The 25,033-nt window shown below is 41.3% G+C and overlaps 1 protein-coding gene across 6 annotated transcripts in view; it reads right to left on the bottom strand.

The window, feature by feature from the left end:
• CEP295 (centrosomal protein 295) overlaps positions 1-25,033 on the bottom strand; it is a 64,424-nt gene that overhangs the window by 9,031 nt on the left and 30,360 nt on the right. For 5 of the 6 annotated variants that reach the window (XM_079787128.1, XM_079787126.1, XM_079787127.1 and 2 more), the window contains 10 exons: positions 22,562-22,659; positions 19,043-22,289; positions 17,362-17,509; positions 17,069-17,212; positions 10,650-10,802; positions 6,412-6,515; positions 5,793-5,892; positions 4,255-4,394; positions 3,210-3,390; positions 1,932-2,584 (listed from right to left, as the gene is read on the bottom strand). In XM_079787128.1, coding sequence (XP_079643254.1) covers positions 1,932-2,584; positions 3,210-3,390; positions 4,255-4,394; positions 5,793-5,892; positions 6,412-6,515; positions 10,650-10,802; positions 17,069-17,212; positions 17,362-17,509; positions 19,043-22,289; positions 22,562-22,659 — 4,968 coding nt within the window. Of the gene's footprint in view, positions 1-1,931; positions 2,585-3,209; positions 3,391-4,254; positions 4,395-5,143; positions 5,387-5,792; positions 5,893-6,411; positions 6,516-10,649; positions 10,803-17,068; positions 17,213-17,361; positions 17,510-19,042; positions 22,290-22,561; positions 22,660-25,033 lie in introns of all 6 variants that reach the window. The other variant, XM_079787130.1, reaches the window with a different exon arrangement.

Below are 25,033 nucleotides of genomic sequence, written 5' to 3'. Positions count from 1 at the left end.
AATTGACTTCTGGGCTTCTCTAGCTTTTTTTTTTTTTTTCCCCTCTATGGCACTCACTACCGGTTTGTGGAGGTGTGTGCCTCACAGCTGCCTCTCCGATGGTCACACCTAGCTCTGTTCCCAGGTTCCGAAAAAAAACAACTTCCCCTGCAGTCTTTCAGGGTTTTTCCACCTGGGCTTTCCTATGCGTTGGGCTCAGTAAGCAGAGTCGGAAAGAGCCCAAGTGTGCGGACAGTGGGTCTGTGCGCCAGACTAAGGAGCCCGCACTCCTTTGAAAATTCTTAGTCTGATCCTCCTCGTCAGATTAAAATGAGTTGATTTTAAGAGGACACTTCAGTTAGCAGCTCAGAGGACCCCCTTCCACATTCAGGGATCACGGCAGCTCCAACTGCCGCCGGTTTTTCTAGGCACAGACCTCCCGGTTCCCGCCGGTCCCGCGGCACGCGCGCTTCCCTCCCACCGCGGGGATTAGAAACCACACCTTATTTCAGGCGAAATCTGACCTTTCCGTGGTACAGTGAAGGGTTCCTTTGAATCCGAATGTTTGTGCCGATAGGGGACCGGTGTTCTGGTGCTCGCAGCTGTTCAGTGTTTGCAGTTGTCGCGGAAAGTCAGGTTTCCAATAAAATCCTCCTTTCCTTGCAAGATGGCGAGGCGCCCGGTGAGCCCACAGCTCCGGGAGGGAACCCAGCCCCTGTCAATGCTGTCTCTATGTGGTCTCCACTTATGTCCTTGGTTATCAGAGTTCTCTCCAACTAGTCTTCAATTGATTTTTCAGGAAGTTTTTCTGTATTTTAGTTGTAATTCCAGTTTGGTCCTGGGAGAGTGTCAGTGTAGCTTCCACTTAATCCGCTGCCATCTTGGAATCTCCTATGTTTTCATATTTTAATTGCTGGTTTGGAAACTTTTATTTTTACTCTTTTAATAATTACTCTTAAATTATAACATGCATACTTAAATATATATGATATATATGTATGTATATACATATATATCCTTCATAATAAAAAGGCAATATGCAAATAACCATCACTCCGCTATGCCCACAATTGGGCGGTGGGAGGCTAGGGGGCGGGACTCGGGGTGGCATATCCGGCCATTGAGAGGCGCGGGACTCCCGCCCCTCCCCCCCCCTGCCTCTCAACGGCTGGATTGTCAGTCGCTGAGGGGGGCTGCCTCGGACACCCTGGACACCCAGCTCCGCTGCCATCGGAGGCGGGGAGCCGGTTGTCCGCACCCGGATCCCCTGCCGTGCTCCCCTTCGTCAGCGCCTCAAGCCCCAGCAGCAGTGGCAGCGGCTGGGGATGAGCTGGTGATCCCAACAGCCTGGCAGCTCAGTGGCGGCGGCGGAGGCAGCATTGGGCCTGGGGACTGGCGAACAGGCAGAAGATGGCCCTGATCGCAGGAGGCTAGGCCTAGGGACCCTACCCGCATGATTGAATCGTGCGCTGGGCCTCTAGTATTATTATATATACACACATATCCTATCTAATAAAAGAAACATGCAAATTGACCTTACCTCTGCTATGCCCACCAGCCCTACCCACCAGCCAATCAGGAGTGAGTATGCAAATTAACCCAACCAAGATGGTGGTTAATTTGCATATCCAGGCGCAGAGTGAGGACTGAAGACAGCGTAGAAGGAAGCCAAGCGCTGCAGAAGGGAGCGAAGCTGTGGAGAAGCAAGCAAGCGAGGTGGTGGAGAAGGGAGGGAAGAATACGGGAAGGGGGAGAGGGGAGGGAAGCAGGCAGGGCGGTGGAGACCGCTGCAGGAAACCCTGTTGCAGGAATCTTCCTGCAACGGGCCTCTAGTATATATATGTGTGTGCATTTTTTGGCCAGTATCTTAAAAAAAAATGAAAACAAATATTCCTTTAAAAATATTGGAAAAGCATTCTAAATGCTATTTATACAATGCAGAATTCACTTACCCAGACTGGAATAGAGCTCTGTAGTGGAAATGATCCAGAAGTGAAAAACAGTTCTGATTGTGATGGCTGAGATAGGTTTGGTATGATTTTTGGAGTTTCTGCTTTAATAGAGTTCTCAAAATATTTTTCATTCTGAATAGTATGTGGTATCTGAACTGAAGTTCCCATCTCCACTGTTCTTACACATAATTGTGAGTCAATTTCCTGTACATGGAGATTTACACTTAAAACTCCACAGGTTACATTTTTATTCTCTTCAGCGAGTCCTTGCCTGTGTAACACTTTATCAACCCCTCTTTCTGATAGTTCTTCAAAGCCCAGTCCTTCTCTTTGGCCTTCTAATTGGTCTTTCATTGAGCACTCACTAGTGGTAGAACCACATGGAGTACTATGCGGTATATTTAATTGATGAAATACATTAGCCTCAGCAGATGAACTGAAGACTGAACTTTTCAAATTTCCTACAGAGAGCTGGAAATGAACATTTTCCCCCTTATTTTGTAATACTTCAGTCGGTTCAGAGGAGTACTGATTTTCCATGCCTTGGGAAGAATCTCTTGCTTCAATGCTAAAAATACTTGGTAGATCAGCATGCTGGCTCCCCTCCTGTGAAGAAAATTCTGGCAGAAGCTGTTGAAAAGATTGTTCAGATCCTGCAATTGAGTTTAACAGGTCAGTTAATCATTATATGTTATAAAATTTGGGTAGAGATACAGTCCCTAATGCTTTGCATAAATTGCAAAGGTTAGTTCCTATAATTTTAGGAAAGTTGATATATATAAACATGAATAGAAAGCTAAAGGGTGGTCACAGTGACTTTCAAATAACTCTACTGCTCATATCACCATGTATTTTCAATTTTAATATTATTTTTAAAAAATATGACTATTCAACACAATGAGATTTTTCCCTCATAAAAGAACCAAATATTGATTTTGTTAAAACAGAAAGTTATAGCTTGTGTATTTATGTGTACATAAAATTTGTGCAAAAAGTTTTAGGAGGATAAGCTGTTGATTAAGTGTTGAGGAGGGAAGTTGAGCAAGAACTTTTTTATTTTACCAAGTTCACTACTCTGAAAACTGCCAAGTAAGCATACATAACCTCTGTTATTTAAACGAATACACCAAGAAAAAACTTGTAACATTGGGGGCAGAGGTGCAAACAGGAATGGAGAAAAACCAAGAATTGTTAGGCACAATTTCCAAGAAAAATGGCTGCAATCAATCAAGAAAAATACATTGGGTTTTAAACTTTTTGTAGCTGAATCATACATACCCTCAATAATATTTTCTGTGCCAAAACTCAGAGCTGTAGCACGAGTCTGGTTAGGGTCAGGTTGCTGACTCAGGCTTGTGTTAAGAGGAGAAGGCAGGCTGGTCCTCCTCAGTGCTGTAAAAGAAGCTGTTCTTTTGGGAGATAGAGTTGCATGGTGGCTTTCACCTGACGCCTCTGAGCTCTGTTGGAAAACAATAGGGAAATGCTAAAGTGTTGATAATGTATTACAAGTTGAGTCAGTAATCATGTTCCTTTGATATTACTCTTCCTTACTGCCAATTGACTATCACACTAATAATTTGCTTATTCAAACCTACTTCTTCCATTTTAGTCAATATGAAAAAGACTTTTAAAAAGAGATTATCTAGAAAACAAATTACAAATGAACTAGATTGAGTTTATAACATGATGAGATCATTTTCTTTTTAAAAAAAATATGTCTTTATTGATATTAGAGAGGAAGAAACATCGATGAGAGAGAAGCATCAATTGCCTGCCTCCTACATACCCCCTACTTGGGTCTGAGCCTGCAACTGGGGCATGTGCCCTGAAGGAGAACTGAACCGGCCACCTCTCGGTGCATGGGATGACGCTCAGCTATCCACACCAGCCAGAGCTGACATCATTTTCTGATAGGCAGGAATTATGTATAGTAGCCCAGGATGTCAGGGTGTGGAAGTAGAAAGACTGTGGTTTGAGTCTTAACCCCTTTACTGGGTAGGAAGAGACTTTAAAATTCGCAAAATTGTATTTACCTGAACTGTTTAATTAAGGCTGAATTACAATTCTAATGCAGTTTTTTTCAATCTTGGTTCTACATTAGAGTCACTTTGGGAGCTTTAAAAGAAATCCTGATATCTGAGTACTCCTAGAGATTCTGATTTAACTGGTCTGGGGTGCAATCTGGGCACTGGGATTCTTAAAAGCTTTCCACATGATTCTCATTGGCAACCAAGATTAACAACCACTGTTCTGTTCTAAAGGAAGAAAATTTGACAAACTGTTCTTGGCAATTCAGTGAAATGAAACATCCACTTTAACATACCTGGTAAAAGTCTCTGCTCTCTTGAGAAATCCCGGAGGATAATGATGACAAATCAAAATCTGGCTGTGGTTCCAAGGGTTTAAACAGCTGACGATGAAAACTTGGAAAAATGTATTCCAATTCAGGAAAGTCAAGATCAACTGTTGGAATTTTGAGGAGAGAAAAAAAAAAAAGATGAACTTCTTTTTCAAATAAAGCCTAGAAAAGTAGTACTAAGAACATATTTATAAAAACTTATTTTTAGGTAAACCCCATTCAACAAAATTACATTTTTTTTCATTACCAACAGTTGTTTTCAAATTAGGTCCTCTATTACTTACAGTGCATAAAAAATGGGGACACTCAATGATCAAAATCTTTCACAAATATGTCTCCATTTCTACCAGGCCCAAAATTTTATGAGGTTAATTAGGTGTAAGAGGCCATTGTGATCACTGCTTTGCTATAAGCTTTGTTATTCTGACGTACCTCATTTCAGGTCAATGATTAAAAACAGAAAATCTGAGTGTTACTATGGGCCAGACATTGTACTTTATGTACATTATTCCATTTCATCTCCAATACCCCTCTATCTTGCCCATGGTCTCACAGTTAGTAAAATGGTCAAACTAGGAGTCGAATCCATGTCTGCTTGACTTCTGAATTCTTGTTCTCAACACCGACAACACATACTGTCCTCAAGCTGTTACAGCTAACTTTTCAACGGTGGAGGATGATCTGCTGAGCTCTTGTTCTTCTGTGAGTCTAACTGGTTCCAAGTCCCTGCTCTCACTAAATGCCCTCAACACTGTCCATGGCATGACTGTGCTGCAGCAGGCCATAAAAACTAAAAGGGATAAAAAGCTAAAAGTTACAGTTTATATAAAAGCATGTGTTCAAGATAATTTACCCCACAAGTCTGTTTTTTCAGTCATCAAATTTGTTTCATTTATGTACTTGTCTATCGTCTGCTGAATGTGTGCTTGACCAGGTATAAATTTTTCTGCTGCAGGGGACAGAGGTTTAAGAACATCCCAAGAGTTTTTATTAATAACTTGTGATGGAGGAACTGTAGAAGTTAAAATAGCTGCTGCTGCTTCTTTGCCCGTGGTAGATCCTTGTTCCCCATGGTCCACATGCTCTGAAAACAACTCTAATAATTGAGATTAATGACAATATTTAATGGCTAGTTACTTACTTAGAGACAAATTTTGGTGAGAGGTATAGCAACATTGATAAGGAACCAGTGCAATCAAGAAATTTGCTGAGATAGCTTCCCACTGAGTGGGAAAATGTGACCATTAGTGGATACTTCTCAAAGTACTGGTGGGGATCCACAGAGCATCCTCAAGGATCTGCATGCCTGTGACTTCCAATTATGTTCAGAATATTATACTATCCAATATTCTATCAGACATAAAAACTTTACTTTTGTAATTAAAAAAAGAAAAAAATCCCTCTCAGCACAATGTGAAAAGCAATGCTTGCTCTCACCATTGTACTACAACTAAACTGGTGCTGGTCTTTCAATTTATTTACAGACATTTTGACATTATTACCTGGATCTGTAAAGCTCAAATCTGTGTTTTCATTACTTAAGCTTCCAGTAGAAATAGTTATTGAAGATAATGGTTCATGATAAATCTCTTGTGTTTCAGCCTAAAAATAAGGGGAACATTAGACCACAATGTAAGAAGTAAAAATCTAAAAAAACCCAAACATCAGCAATTATCAATTCTGAGCTCAGATCAAGTAGAGAAACCTTCATAATTTCGAAGTTCAGTAGTCAAACCTTGTCATCATTGCTCAGACCTGACCAGCCTTTCATACATACATGTCCCACCCCCCCAATCTCACTCATCCATCAGCAAGTCCTCAATTATCCACTGTCACCTTTACACACACACACACACACACACATACATACACACACACATGAACTTATTGTTTTAAACTACTTTATACTTTTGCTTCTCAGAAATATAGAGATCATGCATCAGGTAGACTGAAAGGTCTTCTGATGCTCAGATTTGGCTATTTTCATCACTGATCCACTTCAGTAGGAGCAGATCTCAGAGAACAGACTCTTTAGTATTTCACAACTTCTGTGAACTAAACAAAAGAGAATATAAAGCCAAACAGCTCTAACAATGTAGTGCACACTAAGACATTACCAACCTTATTAACTGGCCTCACAGCTGCACTCAGATATGTACGTTCTTCTTTGTCCACAGCATAACTTAATACTGCCTGATTCTCAACCACAGCCTCTTTGACCTTGACTGAAAAGGGGGTGAGTGGGGAGGGAGGAAGATTTGAATTATGACAAATCAAATTCTTAGCTCCAGAGAGCATAATTTCCTGCTTTCCTAAAAAATGTTTTTTCATCTTTTGCTTCGTATCTTAGACTTTTGCATTATCTTAGACTAAAAAAACTAAAAGGGGGGAAAAAAACATTCATTTTATTATTCAAACATTTTTTAAAAATATATTTTATTGATTTTTTACAGAGAGGAAGAGAGAGGGATAGAGAGTTAGAAACATCGATGAGAGAGAAACATCGATCAGCTGCCTCTTGCACACCCCCTACTGGGGATGTGCCCACAACCAAGGTACATGCCCTTGACTGGAATCGAACCTAGGACCCGTGAATCCGCAGGCCGACGCTCTATCCACTGAGCCAAACCGGTTTCGGCTATTATTCAAACATTTACTAGTCAGCACAATATACTTTTTTCCCCTGGAAAACTGTAGTTGCCATGGTTTTTCTATGAATAAAACCCTTTTGAAGAGAGCCCTATAACATACAAAGAAGATTCCCCAAGAGGAGAGATAAGTGAACAGGGTAGCATTTGAATAGTGGTAAGAAGTGAAAAATAAAAATTGGGTCAGGGGCACATGTCAGGGTTGCGGGCTAGGTCCCTGGTGTGGGGCGTGCAGGAGGCAGCCGACCGATGGTTCTCAATCATCATTGATGTTTCTATCGCTCTCTCTCTCTCTCTCCCTTCCTCTCTGTAATCAATAAAAACTTTTTAAAAAAATTGGAGAAAGGAGCAAGATCAGTTATTTAAGATATTGAAGAATTCAATGAACAGGTCCCTAAAAAGGGGATGAAAGCAAAGCCTTAAACAGAGCACTCTTCCATGCTATGAGGAAGGCAACATTTCTTGTTTTCCTTCAGAAGCAAAACACCATTTCCTGGCTTCCTACAAAAGCAATGGGTACAGAGCTTGAAGTTAGCAATACCACCTACAAAGCTATTAAGAAAGGTGAGGTGATGAGGAACTGAATAAAGTGGTAGGGAGGGAATGGAGAAGTAACAAAACTAAGACCCTCCCTTCTAAGATAGAAACAATAGAAATCTGGGGATGCATATGAGAAGGAGAAAGGCAGCCAAGAGCCAGGAACTGATCTGGCACTATCTATCAGCTAGACCCAGGTGTTCTGTTACACATAACAATTCCACAGAACACCAATATCAGAAAAGGCCACTCTGTGACCATGATGGATCAAGACAAAAATCAGACCACCCACTCTCATCTCTGAACAGAGACAAAATCATGAATCTAGTCCAGACCACAAATATTACCAAGCATCTCATCCTGGCTAATATGCATGACTACTGCTTCTTTACCAGTTACAGCTTTAATTAGCTTCATCCCATTATTCCTATTTCCTGAATAAGAATTTTTTAGGTACCCCAAAATAGAATTACCCTGCTCCCTGATAACATCCAATACTAATAAACGGGGGCCCATTTCCTTGAATCTTTCACAAAATCACCTAATAGAAGTCCAAGTCTTACACTAAGTCCTTTCTTCTTTTATTTACTGATTTAACCTTTTGCACTCGGATGTCGAGTGTGACTCGACACGGTTAGCATTAGAATAAAGGAATCGAGAAAAAAGCAAGCGAGTGCAAAGGGTTAAAAGGAGAAACATTGATTTGTTGGTTCCACTTATTTATGCATTCATTGGTTGATTCTTGTATATGTGCCCTGACCAAGGATCGAACCCACAAACCTTGATGTATTGGGAGCCAACTGAGCTACCTGATCAGGGCCCAGTAAGTCCTTTCAAATACCCTCTTTTTGAGACATCTCATTGTTCCCTGTGGTGGCCTTCTACCTTTGACTATAACAATTCAAAACCGCAGCTTTGTTCAACCACAGGTGTGTTCCTGGTAGTCTTTGACTAGCGGGCATCAATAGGTAGAATAAAAAGGAAATACAAGTCTCCTTTAGCTAAATCTAAAATAACTAGAGGCCCGGTGCATGAAATTCATGCACTGGAGAGGGTTGTCCCTCAGCCCGGCCTGCATCGTCTCTAATCTGGGACACCTCAGGAGATGTGCAACTGCCGGTTTAGGCCCAATCTATGGGATTGGGCCTAAACAGGCAGTTGGACATCCCTCTCACAATCTGGGACTGCTGGCTCCCAACCTCTCACCTGCCTGCTTTCCTGATTGCCCCTAACTGCTTCAGCCTACCAGCCTGATCATCACCTAACCACTCCCCTGCCAGCCTGATCAATGCCTAACTACAGTCGGACATCCCTCTCACAATCCAGGACTGCTGGCTCCTAACCACTTGCCTGCCTGCCAACTTGATCACATCCTAACCACTCCCCTGCCAGCCTGATTGATGCCTAACAGCTCCCCTGCCTGATCGCCCCCAACTGCCCTCCCCTGCCAGTCCAATCGCCCCCAACTGCCCTCCCCTGCTGGCCCAATAACCCCCAAATGCCCTCCCTTGCAGGCCTGGTTGCCCCCAACTGCCCTCCCCTGCCATCCTGGTCCCCAACAACTGCCCTCCCCTGCTGGCCTGGTCGCCCCTAACTGCCCTTCCCTGCAGGCCTGATTGCCCACAACTACCCTCCCCTACTGGCCATCTTGTGGTGGCCATCTTTGACCACAAGGGGGCGGCCATCTTGTGCGAGGGTGTGAGGGTCAATTTGCATATTACCACTTTATTATATAGGATGACATAATAGTTTTACTTTATGCATCAAAAATTGTATGTAATTTTAAAATATATATATTTTATTGATTTTAGAGAGGAAGGGAGAGGGAGAGAGAGATAGAAACATCAATGATGAGAGAATCATTGATTGGCTGCTTCCTGCACGCCCCCTACTGGGGACTGAGCCCGCAACCCAGGCATGTGCCCTTGGCTGGCGTCGAACCTGGGACCCTTCAGTCCGCTGGCCAACGCTCTATCCATTGAGCCAAACCAGCTAGGGCAAAAACTGTATGTAATTTATTGGAAATTATATCCTCGGCAGTTATTTCAATCTCCAATTTAAAAAAACACACGCTAAAGTCAATTTTTCTATAAATCCTCAAAAAGAAAAGGTCTCTCATCTCATTTTACTATAGATAAAACTAGGAGAATTACTCAAGTATATGTGACAGCTAAAATAAAAAGAAATCTGGTTGCTTTAGAACTAATAAAGCATTACTAGAACTATGCTTTGTATAGTTAGTAAGCATAATATACATGTAAAATAGCTTGTTACCTACATACATAAATACAAAAGTGAGAAACTTAACACTGGTTGTCTTTGGGTGGCAGAATTATGTTATTTAATGTTTTGTTTTGTTTTTCTTGTAACCCTTTTTACTTTCCATATATTTAAAAGTAAAACAAGCCGAAACCGGTTTGGCTCAGTGGATAGAGCGTCGGTCTGCGGACTGAAAGGTCCCAGGTTCGATTCCGGTCAGGGGCATGTACGTTGGTTGTAGGCACATCCCCGGTAGCGGGTGTGCAGGAGGCAGCTGGTTGATGTTTCTCTCTCATTGATGTTTCTAGCTCTCTATCCCTCTCCCTTCCTCTCTGTAAAAAATCAATAAAATAAAAAAATAAGTAAATAAATAAAAGTAAAACAAAACAGCTCATGTAGAAAGTCACATATAGAATTTTTGAAAGATAATATTTAATAGTATTAACTGTGAATTGTTATGAAAAGGCTTAAACACAAAATTTTTACAGGTTGCCAACTATAAAAATCTCATAGCTTCAAATACTTCCTACTAGCATTTATTTAGTGAAACAACTGAAAAGCAAAATTAATTATTCTTTAAATACACTTCACTTCTCTCATTCAATTTTTCTCTACAGAATACATGCTTATTTTTAAAAAAATCTATAGGTGAACATATAAAATAGAAAGTAAAACCCAGTCTCCAAAAATAGTAAACCTGTACCAACATTTTGATGATTATCATCAGATACTTTTCAAAGCATGAACACAGATTTCCCCCGTCATTTAACACTACACAGAATCGAATAGTATGGGTGCACCATAATGATTCTAATCCCAAAGAGTCATTGAATTATTTACAATTTTCATTACAAATAACACTACAATAAATACCTTGTGCACAGCAATTCCACTTTCAATTTCTTTATCGCTCACCTGTTTCATTAGAGTTGTCACCACAGATGTTCTCCTGGGCAATCGGGTGAGGATGAGCAAATGGATCACAGTCCAATGGAATCCCAAGAAAACTTTGTTCTCGACTTATAGAGACCCTTAGGGGGTCTCTGTCTTGATAAAAATCTAGATTACCTAGTAGGGGAAAAAATGGACTCATTAGACTTCTGCTTAAGTTTCTAGCACGAGCAAAACTAAAATGGCAATTTATATTATGGGGCAAAAATCTAAACTCAATGAGTTGACCTATAGAGCAACAAAACAACAACTACTATCCGGCCAATGTGGTTAAGTGATTGAGAGTTGACCCATGAACCAGGAGGTCATGGTTCAATTCCCAGTCAGGGCACATGACTGGGTTGTATGCAGGAGGCAGGTAATCCATGATTCTCCCTCATCATTGATGTTTCTATCTCTCTCCTTCCCCCTTTCCTCTCTTTGAAATAAAAAAAAATTTTTTTTAAATTAAAAAAAACAAAAAACTACTTACCTTTCACAAAGGCCTTTAGATGATTTTATTTCAATTATTATTATTATTTTTGGTATAGCAAAGGTGGAAATTTATTGAAGAATTATAGACTCCTACATGGGGAAGGGGAAAGAACCTCACAGAACAAACTCCCATGTGGGGAGGGGGAAAGAGTCCCCTATTTTACTTTAATTTTACTGAGTTTTTAATGAAACACCTACTTAATACCAGATAATCCTTCAGTACTGAATCACAGGAAAAAGTCTCACAGGAGACTTCATTAACCCTTCAGCATTTCACATAATACTGGTTTGGCGGTGATGAACTCCTTTAGCTTTTTCTTATCTGTGAAGCTCTTTATCTGACCTTCAATTCTGAATGACAACTTTGCTGGGTAGAGTATTCTTGGTTGTAGGTTCTTGCTATTCATCACTTTGAATATTTCTTGCCACTCCCATCTGGCCTGCATAGTTTCTGCTGAGAAATCAGCTGACAATGGTATGGGTGCTCCCTTGTAGGTAACTGTTTTTCTCTTGCTGCTTTTAATATTCTCTTTTTTTAAAATATATTTTTATTGATTTTTTTACAGAGAGGAAGGGAGAGGGATAGAGAGTTAGAAACATCAATCAGCTGCCTCCTGCACACCCCCCACTGGGGATGTGCCCGCAACCAAGGTACACGCCCTTGACCGGAATCGAACCTGGGACCCTTCAGTCCGCAGGCCGACGCTCTATCCACTGAGCCAAACCAGTCAGAGCTCTCTTTGTCTTTTGCTCTTGGCATTTTAATTATGATGTGTCTTGGTGTGGTCCTCTTTGGATTCCTTTTGTTTGGGGTTCTCTGTGCTTCCTGGACTTGTAAGTCTATTTCTTTCACCAGGTAGGGGAAGTTTTCTGTCATTATTTCTTCAAATAGGTTTTCAATATCTTGCTCTCTCTCTTCTTCTGGCACCTCCACAATTCGGATGTTGGTACCCTTGAAGTTGTCCCAGAGGCTCCTTACACTATCTTCAAATTTTTGGATTCTTTTTTCTTTTTTGTTTTTCTGGTTGGGTGTTTTTTGCTTCTTCATATTTCAAATCCTTGACTTGATTCTTGCGATCCTCTAGTCTGCTGTTGGATCTCTGTATATTATTTTTTATTTCAGTCAGTGTATGCTTAATTTCTAGTTGGTCCTTTTTCATATCCTCGAGGGTCTCGCTAAATATATTGGTAGTTTCTAGAAAATTCTTGAAAAACCTTATAACCGTGGTTTTGAACTCTATATCCAGTCATTTGCTTTCCTCCATTTCTTTCATTTGTGACCTGGTTCTTTGTTTCCGCATTTTGGCTGCTTCCCTGTGTTGATAGAGTGGCTCTGTGTGCTATAGAGCCCAGTGGCTCAACCTCCGCAGTTACCTGAGGTGGACACTCTTGGTGCACCTTTTTGTGGGTTGTGTGCACAGTCTTGTTATAGTTAAGCCTTGATTATTGTTGGTACCACTGGGAGGAATTGGCCTCCAGGCCAACTGGCTGTGAGAATCAGCTGTGTCTACGATGGGAGAACTTCTGTGCTGGAGACACCCTTATGGGGCAAGACTTGCTTCAGTGGGGTTTTGGTGCTCACTGAGTCTGCTCCCTGAGTGTGCCCCTTATGGATCTGAGGAGTTGTAATCTGGATGGTCCCACTCTGACTCCTGGGTACACTGACTCTTGGATCTCCAAGGAGGTGCTAATTTAGCCTCTGCCTGAGGCCACCCAGCAGGAGCTATGGAGAGAACTGCAGATTCCTCTTCTTTGTTTGGGGTTTGGAGGTGCCCAGATAAGGCCCAGCTGTGAAGCAATGTAAGCTGCTGTGGGGCCTTGGGCCTTCTTTTGGAAGTTCTGGGTCTCTCTGACCCAGCTGCAGTTTGTTAGGTAATTTTAGATTGCAAAGGGGCAGGCCATTCATATGCAAAAGCCTCTGCACACAGCTTGCATGGGGCGGGGGTCTCAGGGAATCCACAGGGCGGAGCAAACAGTAATGGCTGATTCTCAGCCCTGCCTTAAGAGGCCCCCAGGTCTCAGTGTCCCGCGGTAATCACTGCAAGCACCTCTGAGAGAAAGCCGCCCTCGAGTTCTGCCCGATGCCAGACAGTCCAGTTTCTCCCCATGAGTCTGGGTCCCCAGAGTCTCGCCCGGAACTGGAGTTCAGAGAAGTCGGGAGCTTGTGTCTCCCTCCGGATTGAAAAAGACAACCGCATCCTCAGTTACCAGCCCTTTCCGCGTGCATGCACGCCTCCATACCTCTGCACTTTACTTCCGAACCTCCTTTGAGTCTCGATGTGCTTTTCTCTTTCCTTCTAGTTGTAGAATTTCCACTCAGCCAGCCTTCTTGTGGTTCTGGATGATGTCCGTTTTGTCTTTTAGTTGTAATTTTGCATTGGTTGTGCGAGGCAGCAATTTCAGGTGTTTACCTATGCTGCCATCTTGGTTTCTATCCTCATTCCTGTTCCCTTACTCTTGATTGGAGCTTAGGCTCACAGTCTTTATCAATTGGCTAATTTAAAGAAAGGAATGACCTTTGCCATTTCAAAATGGCAGCCCCCCAACTTTCAACTAAAAGGTGTTCCACAAACAGAAAGCGATGTGACCTCAAATTATATCAGAGGTATTTAATAAAATATTAGTGTGGGAAGACAGTCAACAGAAGTTCTAAGCAAATGAAAAAAAGGAGACAATTTACTATAGGAAAAGTTTTACAAACAGGAAATATAATCATAGCATACTAATAGTTTCAGCAGTGAAAAATATACATCATGTGTTAATTTAGCTTAAATTTTTCTAAAATCCCCTGCCAACTATAGAGGTAAATGCAAGAAACACTTTAAAGTGACTGCCTCTGGTGAATAGATTAGGGGCAAGGGTATGTAGGACAGGAAGAAATGCTGTTTTCATGTACCTTTGAGTACTATTTGCCTTTTTAAACTCTTTGTAATATTTTGATTAAAAGTATTCCTAAAGTGGTGTGATAAAGGCTATAATGAAAGCTTCTAAAGAGCACGAGAGAGATACTTGACCGTTCAGGAACAGTTTATTGGACAAGTGGTATAAGCCAACCCCGAAGAAGGAACAAGATGATGAGGGGCCTGGTAGGTGAAGCTAGGGACTTAGAGTTAATTGGAACTTATTCCTGAATCAAAAGGAAACCACTGACGAGTTTTAAACAGAAACAAATATAGGAAGAGTACTCTGAATATATCATGGGAAAATGAATTAAAGCTAGACTGGAACCAGAGAGACTAGGAGATATAGCAGCCATCCAATAAAGAAATAAAGAAATGATGGCCTGAATTAAATGAGTGGTGGTGGGAATGGAAAGAAGTAGACAGATGCCAGAGCTCACCAAGCAGAACCGAGAAGAACTACTGACATATTGAGTGTCAGAGAGGTAGATAAGAATGTAAAACTTGTATCTAAGTACTCTTCACTGAAGAAAGAAGGCTGAAGGACAGGAGGTGGAGGTTGAGGGAACAGTATAAAGCTTTCCCTTTTAGACATGCAGACATTATGAAACCTGAAACATGACTCATTAAATTATAGGCATCAATGGTAAGAATTTCCCAATACTCATTGTGAATTAGGAAAAGTATCAATTCCTGAAGCTGTGGTTTGCCAAATAGCACAAAATAGAAGAAAAACTTCCAAAGCCTAGAATAAATAAAATCATTTTTCTAGTATGGCCCCCAGGAGATCAATTCCTGGGCAGGGCACATGTCCAGTTTGCAAGCTCAATCCCCAGTGGGGGTGTGTGCAGGAGGCAGCTGATCGATGATTTTTTCATTACTGATGTTCTGATCTCTCTCTCCTTCTCTGAAATCAATAAAAATCATTTTTAAAAAAATCTATATAGCCCTAGCTGGTTTGGCTCAGTGGATAGAGCATCAGCCTGGGGACTGAAGGGTCCCAGGTTCGGTTCCGGTCAAGGGCATGTACCTTGGTTGCGGGCACATCCCCAGTAGGGGGTGTGCAGGAGGCAGCTGATCGATGCTTCTCTCTCATTGATGTTCCTAACTCTCTACCTCTCTCCCTTCCTCTCTGTAAAAAATCAATAAAATATATATATAAAAAAATCTCTATATATAAAAGGCTAATATGCTAAGTGTCCCTCTGCCCATCCAACCAGTCGCTATGACACACACTGACCACTAGGGGGCAGCCGATCAATGCAGGAGCTGCCTGGCTGCAGTGACTTGGCAGCAGCAGTTCTCGGGTAATGCACCCCGAAACCAGAGAGGAGGGAGCCCGATTCCTCACAGGGTCGTGCAATTCTACCTTCAGCCATGGGTTATGTTGTTGCTGGGGCACTGTTGGCCCTGAATCTGGTTTATCGCACACTTGCATTTGTGTTCCACATCCTGTACAACAGCAAGTTTGCAGAGTACCCTTTCGTACTCCGGGACCCCTCGGGGGATGTCAGAGAGCCGATGTTGGCCCGATCCCCACAGGCCAGGCCAAGGGATCCCACCTGCCTGAGGGAACCTACTCACTCTGCAGACACTTGGGAGGGAACCTGGGAGGTTGGCTCCTGGGCGTGTTGGGCCCTTTTTGTCCAGACCCACCCGGCCACCTTCTAATTAATTTCCTTTCAATGTGCACGAATCTGTGCCTTGGGTCACTAGTAAATAAATAAAACCATGACTCTATGCTATAAGTTCCATAAGATATAAAAAGAAAGCAGAAAAGGGACTGATTCTTAAGAATTACTCTCGCCCTGACCATCAGCTCAGTGGTTAAAGCTTGGCCTGTGCACCAAAGGGTCACGGGTTCAATTCCATTCAAGGGCATGTACCTAATGTATTTGGATTGCAGGTTTGATCCCCAGCTCTGGTTGGGATGCGAGCAGGAGGCAACCAATCAACGTATCTTTCTCACACTGTTGTTTCTCTCTCCCCGATCCGTTCCACTCTCTCTGAAAATCAATGGAAAAAATACCCTCAGGTGAGGATTATTAAAAAAAAAAAATTTCTCTCAATCTCTATTTTAATTCTTTTAGCCAGAAACAAAGATAAAATATTTTATGGTTGAAGACCAAAATAACTAATACTAATAGAAATACTACCATGTACCTTTCTATTGACAAAACTAATTTCTCCCTTAAAAAAGGATTTACTTTGATAAATTTGATCAAGAAAACTATCTGGTGAATCTGAAATCTAAAAATAATCATGAAATTAAAACAGGGCTATTTACTAATTATCTCCAGGAGGAATTTTTTAGATAATGGGATCTAGGAAGAAGTACAGCGTAGAAATATATCTAACTCTTCTTAAAGCCAGAATGTTAAGCATACCTATCCTATAAAAGTATAGGTACAATAAAGGTACTGAAGTAGAAAAGCAACAAGGGAAAAGAGAAAAAACTGAGTTATAGCCTAAAGAAACAGGTTTAGATGGCAGACATGAAAGAAAGCAGAGGGAAGCAAGAGTCAGAATATGGGATAGCAAAGAAATTTTGTCTATAGTAAACTGGTTTTCCCCCATGTACTAGTACAAGAAAAAACAACAACAACAAAAACACCAGTTACCTAATGCCACACTTCCCCCCCCCCCCCCATTGATTTTTAGAGAAAGTGGAAGAGAAAGGGAAAGACAGAGAGAAATATCGATGTGAGAGAAACACATGCACACGCCCTGATCAGGGTCTGGGCCGAGGAGGAGCCTGCAACCGAGGCATGTGCCCTTGACCGGAATCCAACCCAGGACCTTTCCGTCCGCAAGCCGACGCTCTATCCACTGAGCCACACTGGCTAAGGACCTAATGCCACATTTAAGATCAAATTTTATGTACTATTTATAGAAATCATTTCTTTCCAGAAGTACTCACAGCCAGGCTTCTTCAACAACAAAAAATTAGCATCCTGAAAAAACTGTCAAACTATTACAAAACCATATTTTATCAAACCATCTGTTTACCTAGTATAGAAGGTCTGCCGCTTGCTGGTGATTCTACCTCTTGTATCACACTAAGTTCATGTTGGTTCAAGTCCAATCCACATTTAACTTTTGCTACAGGTGGCTTTGAGGCTCTCCTACCCAGTTCTTTGTTCAGATGTTCACCTATCAAGTCAATGATAAATTTATGACAATTTATTAACATACTACAAAGTTCTCTTTAATTAGCAAGTTGCAGGAAGTGAAAGCAAAGAATAATCAGTGGAATAATTACAATAAAACCCAATTATCATACTACTCTGCTTGGTACTTACCTTCTGAAAGCAGCTGGTTATCATCAGAGTTGCTTCTGTCTATAGAACTAATCTTTTCATGATCACCTCTTGCTTGGTCTTGGAAATGAGGAAGCCACTCTCTGAGCATCTGGTGTTGTAAGTCATTTTCAAGAGTGGGCTTACTTGTCTGAAATAGTGGACAGATGACGGTGGGGATGGCACAGGATAAGGGATCATGGGAAGCATTCATTAGAATTAAAACTCCTTCTTAAATTAGAACCTCAACCAAATACACAGTTCCATCAATCACGCTATTACAATTTTTTCCGTAGATAAATAATAAGAAAGATATCTAATATTGAAAGGGTGATATATTTCCATTGGGAAGTATAACCATTCACAGGCTTCAACCTAAAACAGCCTCCATTGAACATTTCAACAAGAGACTTTATTTTCTTGAGTATCCCCCTCAGCTTTGTTTTCCCATTACTTTTCCTTTAAATGACTAGTAAATCCCTAAACTCAAATTCTCATAAACTCAACTCAAGCTTCTTTTGAACATCAAAGATTTATAGAATTCTACTTAGGCTAAATCATAAATTTAGGAAATAGCCTTTTAAAGTAAAATGGACACATTCACATTTAGGAGAATATACTCTTATCTCCCATATAGGGAAACTATGAATGTTTGAGTGACCATGCCAGAGTCTTCTCTATAATTCAGTGACAAGAAGCAGGTCCAGCTGTCCATCAGCCTAAAACCATGCCAATTTTACAACAGTTATTAATAAAGAGGGGACTGATTTTAATTCAGACACAGATGTCAACAACGTGCTAACAGAAAGCACAAGGTCTGCTATTTGTAGAAGAGAAATTCTAATTGGTTATTTCATAATTTAATCTTCTTACGGTAAATTCAAAATCCTTTATAACAAAAAGTTCAAAACCCTTTATAACAAAACTTCAAATGACAATCTACATTTTTTTAAAAATATATTTTATTGATTTCTTACAGAGAGGAAGGGAGAGGGATAGAGAGCTAGAAACATCGATGAGAGAGAATCATCGACCAAGCTGCCTCCTGCACATCCCCCACCAGGGATGTGCCCGCAGCCAATGTATATACCCTTGACCGGAATCAAACCTGGGACCCTTCAGTCCGCAGACCGACGCTCTATCCATTGAGCCAAACCGGTTTCGGCGACAATCTACATTTTTTAAAGTGTTTGCATTTGCCCTAGCTGGTTTGTCTCAGTGGATAGAGCATCGGCCTGCGGAATGAAGGGTCCTGGGTTCGATTCCAGTCAAGGGCACATGCCTGGGTTGGGGGCTCCATCCCCAGTAGGGGGCATGCAGGAGGCAGCCAATCAATGATTCTCTCTCATCATTGATGTTTCTATCTCTCTCTCCCTCTTCCTTCCTCTCTGAAATAAGTAAAAATATATATATTTTAAAAAAGTGTTTGCATTTGGTGTTGTATCAAACTACTGGCTGAAATTAGTTGGGCTTCAAATAACTATTAACCTCAAAAACACCATGCGAAGTAGTGTTTATGTTTTAATTTTCATATTATTTAAGGTAGAAAATTAAAGCACTTAAGTTCAAACTGCTTATTCTCAATAACTAAGATCTTATTCAGGCCTAAGATGAAAACATTTAGCTTATGTGAGTTCGGTTAATGCCATTGTTTAATTCTTAGGTACTCAAGTTTAATACATACCTGACTGTCTTTAAGGAAATCCTTCAAGGTCTCTTGGTGTTTCTGTATCTGCTGCTGCAATGCGGTTTGTCTCTGTGCTAGCAGTTCTTCTTGGGTTTTTTGGCTATAATGCAGAACTTCTCTTTGTAGATCCAATTGCTTCTGAAGTCCCAAGTTACGTTGCTGAGCTAAGTTAGACTGTGAAAAACTTAAAAGTCTACCTTGAAATTTTGGGATCACAGAATCGCTTGAAGAAACTGTATGTTCATTTCTGGATGAATCCGATTCACAAATATCTTTATATTTAACTTCAGCAAAAGGTAATGAAATAAATGAATGTTCTCTTTCCTTGGGTAGAAACAAAGAAGGAATAGTGTGCGCAGAAGATTCAGTTTCAATCAACTTACCTTTTCTGGTTAAAAGTAGTTCCTCCTGGGCCTTCTCATCAGAGTGCACCATTTCATTTTGCAAGTCCAAGTGTGCTGTCAAATGAACTTGCTGAGGCAGACTAGGTTGTGAGAAACTTAAAAGCCTATCCTGTGATCTGGTTGGAAAAGACTTCTGGATTCTTTCAGAGTCAACAGGCAGTGCTACTTGGGATAAGGCTAAAGAGGAGCTAACCTGCTCAGATGATACCCTTTTATCCAATTTACTTAGTCTTTGCGAAAGCAATTCTTCCTGGGCTTCTTGCCTAAATCGAATGGCTTCCCTTTGTAAATCTAATTGCTGCTGAAGTACCATCAAATCACGATGGTGAGGTTGAATAAAATGCTCAGAAGATAACTTTTCCTCAAATTTATTTTGTCTGGGCAATATAAGCTGAGGTACAACAGACTGTGATAAACCCAAAAGACGAGGAGGCAATCTTGGTATTTCAGAATGACTTGAGGAGGCTGTATTATCACTCTCAGTTGGGCAAGGTTCTTGGATTATATCAGATTCAGTTAGAGGTAATGAAGCAAATGAATATTGTACCCTTAGGGGTAAGAAGGAAGAGGTGCCAGCCTGCTCAGGAGATATTCCTTCCCTCCACTCCCTCTGTTCATGTTCTTCCTGGGCTTCCTGTCTAGACTGAATGATGGCTTCCCTTTGTGCAGCTAACCGTTCTTGAAGCGCCTTCAAATTATCTTGTTGAGGCTGGATACGTTGTGATATCTTCAAAAGCCTATCTTGCAATTCTGGGATCTGAAAATGGCTTGAAGGAATTTTACCATCCCTCTCTGTTGAAAAAGGTTCCTGGGTTTTACCAGATTCAGAAGGTACTGAAGCAAATGAAAGGTGTCCTAACTGTGGTACAAATGAGGAACGAGTTTCTTCAGAAGATATATTTCCTTGGGTTTTTTGGCTAAAGTGAAGGGCCTCCTCTGTGTCTAGCCATTCTTGGTGTTCCTCCAAATGACCCTGTGAAAATCTCAGAAATCTTTCCTGAAACCTTGGGATCTTAGAATGGCTTAAGGGACCCGCACTGTCACTTGACGAAAATTCCCGGCATCTTTCAGATTCAGCTATTTGGGTTAGGGATAAAGATGTGTCAGTCTGTTCAGAAGAAATTCCTTTTTCAAATTCACTTTGGAGTGCTGTCAAATTTTCTTTCTGTGGCAGGCTATGCTGTGGAGAACTGAAAGACTCATCCTGAAATGTTGGGATTACTGAGTGACTAGTGGGAATAGTACTTTCCTTCTCAGACAAATAAGGATTCTCAATTCTTCTGGGCTCTGTTTTAACAGAAGCTTGCAACACAGCTGAACGTTGAGCACCCATTGGTGGGAATGAAGAACTCATCTGTCCAGACTTACTGTCTCTCAAATCCCTTTGTCTATGTGAAAGTAATTCCATCTGGGCTTCATGCCTCGCCTGAAGAGCATCCCTCTGTGCAGTCAGTTGTTCTTGGAGCAACTTCAAACTATTGTGCAAAGGTAGGAACTGCTGCAGGAAACTCAAAGAGCCATCCTGAGATTTGGGGATTTCAGATTGGTTTGAAAAAAGTCCCTCCTCATTTTTAGATGAACACTGCTCCCAGATTTTTCCAGACTGAGTACCAGCAGAAACGAATGGAGGAAATGTATGCTGAGCTACCTGCGAGGGGAGAGAAGGTGGCTCAGTTTGTTCAGACCATACTCTTCCACCCAGCTCACCCTGTTTATGTACATGTAATACTTCCTGGGCTTCCCGCCTGGCCTGAATGCTGTCTCTCTGAATATTTAACTGTTCGTGAAGAAATTTTAAATTTTCTTGCTGTGATAAGATAGACTGTGAAAAACCCAAAAGCCTATCCTGAAGTTGTGGGACCCCAGGATGGCCTGAGGAAACTGCAGTGTCATTCTTGGATGGAGAAGGTTCCTGGATTCTCCCTGATTCAGCTCTGACAGAAGGCAGTGAAGCAAATGAATCCATAGGTACCAATGGAAGGAATATAGAGGTGTCGGTTTGACCTTCTAAGTCTTTTTGTTTGCCCAAAAGCAATTGTTCCTGGGCTGCCTGTCTGGACCGAAGAACTTCCTTCTGTAGGTCTAACTGCTCTTGGAGAAGCTTCAAATGACCTTTCTGGGCTGTGATGTTACCTGAGGATGGCAAAGACTTATCCTGCATTTGGCTGATTACAGAGTGGCTTACAGAAACTGTATCTTTGCTCATTGTTGAAAAGGGTTCCTGGATTTTTCCAGATTCAACTTTAATAGGCTGAGATATAAAAGAATGCTCAGCTAACAGTGGTAGGTATGAAGAAGGTTCCCTTGGCTTAGAAGATGTATTTTCATTGTTCTCTGAGAACATTTGCTGGGAGTCTAAAGTTCCAGCTACTTCATTAGCATGCTGCAGTATTAGTGGCCTATCATGTGATAAAGTCCTTGAAAGTATTTGAGAATCTTTAGGAACTGATTTATAGTCTCTCTGCAGTGTTTCAGTCTGTGAAAATTCCTTTGGCTGTTCTTGTGATCCCAAACATTTCTTCGCTAAAACATCTGTTTCTGTTGTCCCTACCTGTCTTTGTGGAAAGCGATTTTGCCTTGGAACCTGAAAATAATCTTGTTCTAATTGGGGGATCTGTGTGGGTTGTATACGTTCATATTTGTTAGGGCTCAATTTGGGTCTCTGACCTTGATCCCAAAGTTCTGATATAATAGTGGGTCTTTCATATTTCTGTAGTGGGGCTGATACAACAGAATCAGATATTGATGATGCAGCTGGCATGGATGGATACTTTCCTTTTAACATAGTCTGATATTGGAGTAATTGTTTCCTGGCTGTTTCAACAGACTGTGTATGAAGCCTACCAAAAATGAACACAAAAACAAAACAAATAAATATTATTCTTTTTTGATTAAAAAAAATGCTCCATATTCTCAAGTGTCTATACATTTAATTCTATAGCAATCTAGGATGGGCCAGAATCATGCTGGAAAAGAAACAATGTTCACACTGCCCATAGAGAAATTTATATGCTATAAATTTAAGGGAATCACGATCAGATCTTCATATAAATAATAAACCCTGAAGATGTAGCCACACACTATAAAACATGAATTGTACCCTAGCTAATACCTCTTTTGCTGTAAAAGCTGATGTTGATAGTTGCGAATCATCTGCCTATGACTATCTTCATCAGTACTTATGGTGCATGATGCTTGAGAACTGCCAACCTAATAAAAGACAAAGCTACTAATTAAAAGGCAAACCCTGAAACAAGTACTAAACTGAAGTTCTATAATTAACTTCCATATAGCTTTATTATTACTTTTTAAAATAAAAGACTGGCACTTCCACTATTAAGAAACGAAGTCATTTACCATTTTCTTTTAGTGCCAACCAAGTCCAAGAGCTCAACATACCCATTACATACAAATTATGGTCACACACACTGACACCCTCTAGAAGCTAAAAGCGTTTAGGTTTGCATAAACACATATATGAGCTTATATATACAACTTTATATATATATATGTACATGATTAAAAGAAAGAAATTATCAAATAAGAATCAGAAATGCACTTTACTTTTCTGAAAGCTATGATTTCTTATGCCATATGCCCTCCATTTTGCGGACCTTGATTTAAAAGACTTCGGATTTAATGGACAAAATTTCCAGTCTGTATGTCATATGTGAGAATTAAAACTTTGTTTATTTTTAAATGCTTTAAATCAAGATTTGCTTATAAATAAAGTTTACTTTTTGTTATTAATTCACTGTTATTTTTAACAAATTTTAGCAAATATGCAATATGTTGGAAAAAACACTAGTAATTTTGTTGACATAAATATTATATAATTCTAACTATAGTCTACATATTTAAATCCAGGAGTCACCGCTCATAAACAATGTTCAGCAAATGACTGGCACATGACCATACCACCTCTCGCTGTAACTCAAGCATGTCAAACTCACGGCCCATGGGCCGCATGCAGCCCACAACCAATATTTTTTTGGCCCAGCCAATGTAATGATATGTAAGAAACATTTAAATAAAAATTTCGTAACTTAATTTTTACAATATCCTGTTATACATAATTATTAATAACCAACTACAACATTCGCTAATGACTGATTACTATAATCGTGTTGTATTCATTTCCCTTATGTGCCTTAGCAGGCGTACCATTTCTCTCCACTAATACTAGCAGCAAATATTTTAGCAGCCGATGGTCACATCATTACATTAGTCTTGGACTGACTTGTTTGGTGAGCGCAACAGGAAATACTTCGCTTTCAGAGAACAAGAAAAATAGGTTTATTTGTGTTATGCTTATTAATTTGTGTAGTCAGTGTCTGGGAAGTTAATGTTCAAGAAAAAATATTAATTTTTATTAAAATGTTCTATTATTTTATGTTAATGACTAGAGGCCCGGTGCACGAAATTCGTGCACGGGGGGTGGGGGCGTTCCTCAGCCCAGCCTCCACCCTCTCCAATCTGGGACCAGTGGGACATCCCTCTCACAATCCAGGACTGCTGGCTCCCAACTGCTCATCTGCCTGCCTTCCTGATTGCTCCTAACCACTTCTGCCTGCCAGCCCACCCCCTAACCACTGCCCTGCCAGCCTGATTGATATCTAACTGCTCCCCTGCCAGCCTGTTTGCCCCCAACTTACCTCCTCTGCCAATCTGGTCACCCCTAACTGCCCTCCCCTGCAGGCTTGATTGCCCCCAACTGCCCTCCCTTGCAGGCCTGGTCCCTCCCAAATGCCCTCCCCTGCTGGCCATCTTGTGGTGGCCATCTTGTGTCCACATGGGGGCAGGATCTTTGACCACATGGGGGCAGCTATCTTGATCTTGTGTGTTGGAGTGATGGTCAATCTGCATATTACTCTTTTATTAGATAGGATAGAGACCTGGTGCATGGGTGGGGGCCAGCTGGTTTTCCCTGAAGGGTGTCCCGGATCAGGGTGGGGGTTCCCTTGGGGCGTGGAGCAGCCTGGGCGAGGTGCCTGTGGTGGTTTGCAGGCCGGCCATGCCTGCTGGCGACCCAAGCGGAGGCCCTGGTATCTGGGATATATTTATCTTCTACAATTGAAACTTTGTAGCCTGGAGAAAGCCAAGCCTTCTGCTCGCTCCGTGGCTGCTTCCATTTCTGTTTGAATTTGTTTACCTTCTATAATTGAAACTTTGTAGCCTTAAGCGGAGGCCTGGGTTGGCCAGGGCAGGTTGAAAGCTTGGCTTCCTCGGTCGCCGGGGGCAACCCTAGCCTGCTCTCTCCAGCTCCGTGGCTGCAGCCATTTTTCTTGGGATTTATCTTCTGTAATTGAAACTTGTATTCTTGAGTGGAGGCCTGGGCCCGCCAGGGTGTGTGGGAAGCTTGGCTTCCTCTATTGCTGGGGAAACCCAAGCCTCCCTCCTGCTCTCTGTGGTGGCAGCCATCTTGGTTGGGGTTAATTTGCATACTCACACTGACTGGCTGGTGGGCGTGGCTTGTGGGTGTAGCAAAGTGATGGTTAATTTGCATATTACTCTTATTAGGTAGGATTACTCATTTTAGCCCTTTGTATTCAGTATGTCTCTATTGAAATAAACCTACATTTCT

The sequence above is a fragment of the Cnephaeus nilssonii genome, assembly GCF_951640355.1.
Source record: "Cnephaeus nilssonii genome assembly, chromosome: 13".
In the NCBI taxonomy this organism is placed as follows: domain Eukaryota; kingdom Metazoa; phylum Chordata; class Mammalia; order Chiroptera; family Vespertilionidae; genus Cnephaeus; species Cnephaeus nilssonii.
The sequence above is the reverse complement of the archived record's forward strand: the minus strand, read 5'-3'. Positions and strand labels throughout refer to the sequence as shown.